Below are 7,225 nucleotides of genomic sequence, written 5' to 3'. Positions count from 1 at the left end.
AGCATCCCAGAGTGGATCATCAAAGTAAGACTCCTGTTCTACTGCTGAAGTAGAATGGTACTGAATTCATCTGGGAGGAAGTAGCAATCTCACCTTAATTACAAGACCATTTTATTATTTCTCTATCTTTAATCTATGAGACACTGGTTATGAATCCAGAGAGAGTCACCAATGATGTGTTTCATCTGTAAGAAAGCAGTCAGGAATATGGAATGTTATTTTTTGTACTTTTGTGAACATAGAACTAGGAGCTAGAAACTCCTGGTTGCTAATCTTGAATGTGAAACAGACCCCGTGTTGTCCTAGGTGAGTAATTTCACCTCTCTGCCTGGGTTTCTTCATCTGAAAAATGTTCATAATGATATTTACTTACCAACTTCAAAGGAGTTATGAGGATCAATTAATGGTAGTAAAGCACTTTGAAGAGAAACATGAGGTAGTATTAAGATTACTATCATCAGGAGAGTGATAATTTATTGTTTCTTTATGAAAAAGACAGTTACTTTCAGATCCAGTCATCAGTATCAGCTTACTTATTTCAACTCCAATTATGCTATAGACATGCCACATAAACTCTTGCTTTTAGTTCTTAACCTAACACACAGCATGATCTAAGCAACCGCACCCAGCTGGACTGCAGTCAAATTCCTGTTCTTATCTCAAGCTTTCTAGAAGCCTTAGGTAATTAAACAATGTAATGACGAGGGGTCTTATCTAAGGGCATTAAGTTCTCCTTTTCTTGGCAGGGCTGTGAGCTGTATCAGGCCATAAAGTTATTCTGGCATGATGCGGTGCCCATCGATTTCTTCAGAATTTGACCTTTATGTTTCAAAGAAAAACTTCCCCATGTGACCTATTGCTGTGTTGTATGTATTCCTAAATATGTAGTCAGAGCTACTGTGTTTTAGGCTGCCTAAGGCTCTGTGTTTTTGAGTTTGTAACCAGTTTAGTAACTTGCTTGGCTTACATGGTTTATGTCTTCAACACAATATGGCTAATACTAGGTGACTGTAGCAGCTAACACTGTTTGGTTCTTGCTAGTATGTATTCTAGGCTGTACCTGAATCAGCACTGTTTTGGTTTTTTTGCACTATAGGACCCTCTACCCAAGCCTGTCTAACCAGCTCTACCTTATGAGAGCTGGAAATTGCCCTACTAATTTTGATGGGCTGTTAAATTTCAGCTGAGTATGTTAACTAGCTCACTGCTAATCATTTAAGAGAAATATCCCACTAATGTCAGATAATATAGACATCTGAGTTACAAAAGGTCTATTCGATATTTTTTATTCATTCCAAGGGACTTCTGCAGGATTGTTCCCTACAGTCTAATCTCCAGGGCTTCCTCCAGTCTAGTTTCACATATCCCAAGAAAAGAACATAAGAATGGCCATACTGGGTCAGACCAAAGGTCCATCCAGCCCAGTATCCTCCCTTCTGACAGTGGCCAATGCCAGATGCCCCAGAGGGAATGAACAGAACAGGTAATCATCAAGTGATTCACTCCTTGTTGCCCATTCCCAGCTTCTGGCAAACAGAGGCTAGGGAACCATCCCTGCCCATCCTGGCTAACAGCCATTGATGAACCTATCCTCAATGAATTTACTTAGTTCTTTTTTGAACCCTGTTATAGTCTTGGCCTTCACAATATCCTCTGACAAGGAGTTCCATAGGTTGACTGTGCATTGTGTGAAAAAAATACTTCTGTTTGTTTTAAACCTGCTGCCTATTAATTTCATTTGGTGACTCCTAATTCTTGTGTTATGAGGAGTAAATAACCCTTCCCTATTTACTTTCTCCACACCAGTCATGATTTTATAGATCTCTATCATATCCCCCCTTAGTCATCTTTTTTCCAAGCTGCAAGGTCCAAGTCTTATTAATCTCTCCTCATATGGCAGCCGTTCCATACCCCTAATCATTTTTGTTGCCCTTTTCTGAATCTTTTCCAATTCTAATATATCTTTTTTGAGATGTGGCGACCACATCTGCATGCAGTATTCAAGATGTGGGTATACCATGGATTTATATAGAGGCAATATGATATTTTCTATTTATTATCTATTCCTTTCTTAATGATTCCCAACATTCTGTTAGCTTTTTTGACTGCTACAGCACATTGAGTGGATGTTTTCAGAAAACTATCCACAATGACTCTAAGATCTCTTTTTCTGAGTGGTAACAGTTAGTTTAGACCCCATCTTTTTATATGTCTAGTTGGGATTATGTTTTCCACTGTGCATTACTTTGCATTTATCAACATTAAATTTCATCTGCCATTTTGTTGCCCAGTAACCCAGTTTTGAGAGATCCTTTTGTAGCTCTTTGCAGTCTGCCTGGGACTTAACTATTGTGAGTAGTTTTGTATCATCTGCAAAGAATTCTAGTAGATTGGTGAGGCATGATTTCCCTTTATAAAAATAAAATAATATAAAAAACATGTTAACTCTTCCCCAACAAATTGTGTTCATCTATGTGTATGACAATTTTGTTCTTTACTATAGTTTCAACCAGTTTGCCCGGTACTGAAGTTTTCATCCCTTCCCTTAGGGACCTATTACACAGCCTAATGGATCTCACCATTAAGAAATGTTTCTCTGCTTGTTCCAATCTAAACTAATCTTGCTTCTAAATATGGTCTTGGTTTCCTGCTGAGCCACCAGAGAAGGGTAAAATGGAGAGAGGTGGGTCACTAGGGAGGAGGCAGATGGCAACAGACACAAGAAGACCATGAAAGTGGTGGAACCACCAAGGAAGGCAGTGTGGTATGCATAGAGTTCTACGAATTTCCTCTTCCCTTTGATCCCTTTTCTTGATTAACGGCCAAGAGGAGGTATTTTGGTTGTAACCATGTTTCTTTTCTGTGCTGTGATATAACTTGTGCTGTAGGTGACACCACTTTGTCAACCCCCTTTCAACCCCCTGTCAACCCCCTTTCCCAAAGCAGTGATTAGTTATTCCGCAGCCACCAAAAGTTATCTTTACACCTTCCTTGGAGTTGTAAGGAACCTGAGCACCTTCCTCAGCTGCTTTTTCAGTTTCCACTGACTGCTGGACACAGAGATGATGATCTGAAGCATCCCCTTTCAAAGACAGGCTGCAGTTTACTGGGCCCAGGCTCTCCCTGCAGTGCAGCCCCAACTGCCCCTGGAGTAGCTCAGTATGTAGGAAGGGTGATTACTGTTTGGGCTGAAAGGCCCCTAGCGGGGTCAGGCCCCCTGTGCTAGGCGCTGTACAAACACGCAATGCTTACCCCGAAGAGCTCACAGCCTGTACACACGAAGAGGAGAGGGTTCCGGCAGAGGCACAGAGAGGGAGGCCCTTGCCCAGGGTCCCCCAGCAGGGCAGTGGCACAGCCAGCTCTCCTGAGTGCCAGCCCAAGGCCAGGCAGCGGCTCCTCCAGGCCCGGAACCGGCCGCGCCGCCTGGCCTCTCCTGGCCCTTTAACTCGGCGGCGGAAGCGGCTGGGGTGGCCGGTGCCGGCCGCCCAATGGGGACGCGGTTCGCGGCCCATCACTTCCTGGCCCTGCAGCCGGGCCGGCACGAGCGAGGCTGAGAGAGCCGGGGGAGGGGCCGGAGGCTGCGCCGCACCCGCCACCAACATGCCCTTTGACTTCAGGAGGTGAGTGCGGGGCGCCCCCCGCCCCCGCGCGCGGGGAGGGGCCCCGGGGGCTGCTTGCGCGCGGACCTTACCGCGGCGCGAGGCCGGGGTCTAGGGCCTCTAGTGCACGCGGGAGGGGGACACCCGGAGCATCCCATGCTGTCCGCGGCGATATCCGCCAAGGCGTCCCGCGCTGCGGGAGGGGTCGATGCAGCCCCTTCCCTCCAGCCGTGCATGGAGTGGGGGAAGAAAAGAGTCACAGGATCCTTGCAGCCCTCGGCACCTGGGGGCTGCTCCTCCGCCCCGAGCTGGTGCCCCGTTGCTCGGTGATGTTCTTCCCTCGTAGCGTGCAGTGCACAGTTGTATCCGTTCCGCACCCAAACCTGGCCTAGCCTCATCTGGGGACGCTGAACGCCCCCGGCCGAGCTTTTTCCCACGTGTACATTAGTTCAGGGCGCAACCTGTGCGAGTGTCTCGTAAGCACTGGGTAGCGCTCGCTGAAACACAGGCAGGGGTGTGATCTTTGTGTAAGAAAACATGTTACTATATAACACCATAAATGTGCCCAGTGCTGTGCAAAAACAAGGTAAAGTCCTGACTCAAACTGCTTATGATCTCACACAGGCTGAAATGAAACACAAGCCGCAGAGCAGTCTGGGGAGAGGGTATGGAGGCCGCCCTGAGGCTGGGGGCGGGCAGGATGCCAGGGGAAGGGGACTAGGTTTTGAGAGGGAAGGTGCATGGGAAGTTGGAGGTTCTTCCAACAATGCTGTTATGTAATAATGTTGTGTAAAGTGGGTGTTGAGGATCTTTATAGAGAGCATTGAGGTCATGTGGGTGTGCTGGGGGGAGAGGTAGAACCCTTTGTTTGATGATGCATGATTCCTAAACTGGCTGGGTGGAGGGGATGTTTCATTACTTTAGACACAAACAATAACAAAAGAGCTGAGTTGAGCACTCTGCCCTCTCTTCCTCTCCTTGCAGGGAGATGCACTGACAGGTCTTTGTTCCCAGTATAATGCTCTTACCAAGTACGAAAGCTTCTTTAGGGGGCTGCCTGTTATGATAAGGCTACATGTAACTAAAGCTTTGTGTGTTGTTGCTACTGACAGCATTGACGTTCTCATCAATCAAAATAGCATGGACATCTCAACCTGTACTCTCCTGCATTCCTGTTAGCAAACCTATGTCTTGAGACACAGACCTATAAATGAGGTTGCCGTGCATGCTTCATGTAGCCTCATAGATACTTAGATTCATATTTAAAAAACTTGGTTAACATGAGGTTTGCAATGGCAAAATAGTTCCTTGTAGTCATCATGCTCTTCCTGAGCATGAGTTTTTAATTCCCCAAACTTGCACTGGAAGAGCAGAAAATATGCAGTTAAGGTGTCCTCATGTGCCCCTTACAATTAAAAATGCACGGTAAACATTGGAGAACTGGGAAATGTAAAATTAAGATGATACTTCCCAACTAAGAAGCTATAGAATCTTATCTGTGCCCTCTTTGGGATGCCTTTGGTTTCAGGAGGTGAGATGCTAGGAGGAACTGGGAACATTACAGTACCTTACCCCTCCCAAACAAAACTGTCATTTTCTCTCTGTCCACCATAACTCCAAATCAGGACTCTTATTTATACAGTTCAGTGGGATTTTCATTGTGTTCTTTGAGGCACTATTGCTCCAGTGGGTAATTGCTTCTAGTGGAATGAGCACAGTGGAGTATTGCTTAGCTGGAAACAATGCAATTTCACTGGATTCATACTGGATTTTGGGCGGTCCGTGGCTTCAAAGCCCCAGTCTGATTTGCGTGAAACTTGGTGGTAGAATTATTCCTCAGCTTTGGAGATAGGCTGCCAATTTCAAACCTCAGAGGCCTCTATTTGCAGACAGTAGAGGTATGTGGAAAAATAGGGCTTATAATGGGATCTGGAGCAACTGCTATAATAGTATGAGAGGGAAGTGTATTTCAGGTGGCTTGATAAATGCAATTCCTCTTGTTCCCAAGTTTCAAAACCCAGGTGGAAACACAAGCTCACTAAAATAAAGGAAAGGGCTGATGGTTCACAACAGGATGAGGCAGAGAAATTAAATGAACCTGGGGTTATAAAGTTTGATCCAAACTTCCCCAGAATTTGGAGGTGTTGGTTCAGAGCTATATTTGAGAGATTTCAAAATCACAGATAAACTTTGCATTCTTTGTTTCTTGGCAACCCAGAGGACTAAAAATAGATTTTTTTTAAATGTGTCATCTTACATAATGTAAACTACAAAAAAAAAACCTGTTTAGCTTTCATCTAAGATGACAATCATAAAATTGTCTCAAACTACTGGGTTCTGGGATATACCATTTTTTTGGTACAGAAATTAATTGTCATGTCTGACAAAATATAACTATGCGGTGTTGCAGCCGTGTCGGTCCCAGGATACTAGAGAGACAAGGTGGGTGAGGTAATATCTTTTATTGGACCAACTTCTGTTGGTGAGGGACAAATTTTCAAACTACACAGCGCTCTTCTGTAAGAACTATGTTGCCCTGCAGAGTAGCTCTAGATAGAGTGGATTGCAATAGTCTGGACTGGAGATGATAAAGGTATGAATGGAGTGAGGTCTTCATCTGCCAGGAAAAAAACACAACCTTTTGGCCAGCCAAACATGAAGGAACGTGTATTTGCTGCCCTGAATAGAGATGAGACCAAGACTGCAAATCGTCGTGAGAAGCTGTGGCTGTAGCTCCTATCTCCTAGATCAGTAATGACCAAAATTTGCCTTTTCACAGCTTTTCAGCAACCAGCATATAAAATGAGCTGGTGAGTCCCAATCCATCTACTAGTGGACATGGATACATGTCACAGATGCTAGTAATCGCATGAGAGGCCAAAGACTGAAGAGCCTATGAAGACTGAACACCCTCACTCCTAGAGGAGTCAGGGGAAAGCTTGTGCTGTAGCCCTGCTCCGTGCAGTATCTGTTTGTGGATAAATAGAACTTTTATCTCTTGTGCTGTCAAGCTGTCCATTTTCAGGAACACTGAATTCATTTCAATTTAAAATATAATGAAATGTGTTCACTTGAAATTAGAATGAATGAACATCCAGAGGGCATTAGGGTTTTAATAATACTTGAGCACTTACCTAGTGCTGTTCATCTTCACAGCATTTTATACATAATGACTAATCCCTGCAATCCATCTGTGAAGTAGGTAAGCGATTAAGACCTTACTTTATAGGTTGAAATCTCTGGTGCATACTACTTTAGGTCTGTATTAAGACTGAAGCACATGCCATTTAGGTATATGCCCTTCCGACAAAACATCTTATCCTAATAATGCACAGCCTTGGTGCCTTTTTATTCTCTCAGCCAATATTTGGCTACAAATGAAATGCAAATGTTTCCACACCTACCCTGGTCTCTGTTTTTCATGTCAGAACACCTTCATCCCACACCACCCTTTCTACTACAGTTGCCAAACAACTGGGGCTGCAGGTTTTATGGGGAGCTGCAGATGTTTCTAGGAACCCACGCTGCCTTCATGTGCCTGTGCGTGCATGCATGCTACCGCGCAGGGATGGATTACCCAATAGGCAGACTAAGCACGTGCTTAGGGCACCAGCAAAGCAGGGAGC

General features: G+C 44.8%; 1 protein-coding gene across 1 annotated transcript in view; it reads left to right on the top strand.

The window, feature by feature from the left end:
- Nucleotides 1–3,505: 3,505 nt before the first annotated feature.
- ERGIC1 (endoplasmic reticulum-golgi intermediate compartment 1) overlaps nucleotides 3,506–7,225 on the top strand; it is a 102,455-nt gene continuing 98,735 nt past the window's right edge. Inside the window, exon 1 of the mRNA XM_077823881.1 lies at nucleotides 3,506–3,620. Coding sequence (XP_077680007.1) covers nucleotides 3,601–3,620 — 20 coding nt within the window. The 5' untranslated portion in view covers nucleotides 3,506–3,600. The remainder of the gene's footprint in view (nucleotides 3,621–7,225) is intronic.

This window comes from Eretmochelys imbricata, chromosome 8, assembly GCF_965152235.1.
Source record: "Eretmochelys imbricata isolate rEreImb1 chromosome 8, rEreImb1.hap1, whole genome shotgun sequence".
NCBI classification, from domain to species: Eukaryota; Metazoa; Chordata; order Testudines; family Cheloniidae; genus Eretmochelys; species Eretmochelys imbricata.
Note: the sequence above shows the minus strand (reverse complement) of the source record. Positions and strands in the feature narration are given on the sequence as shown.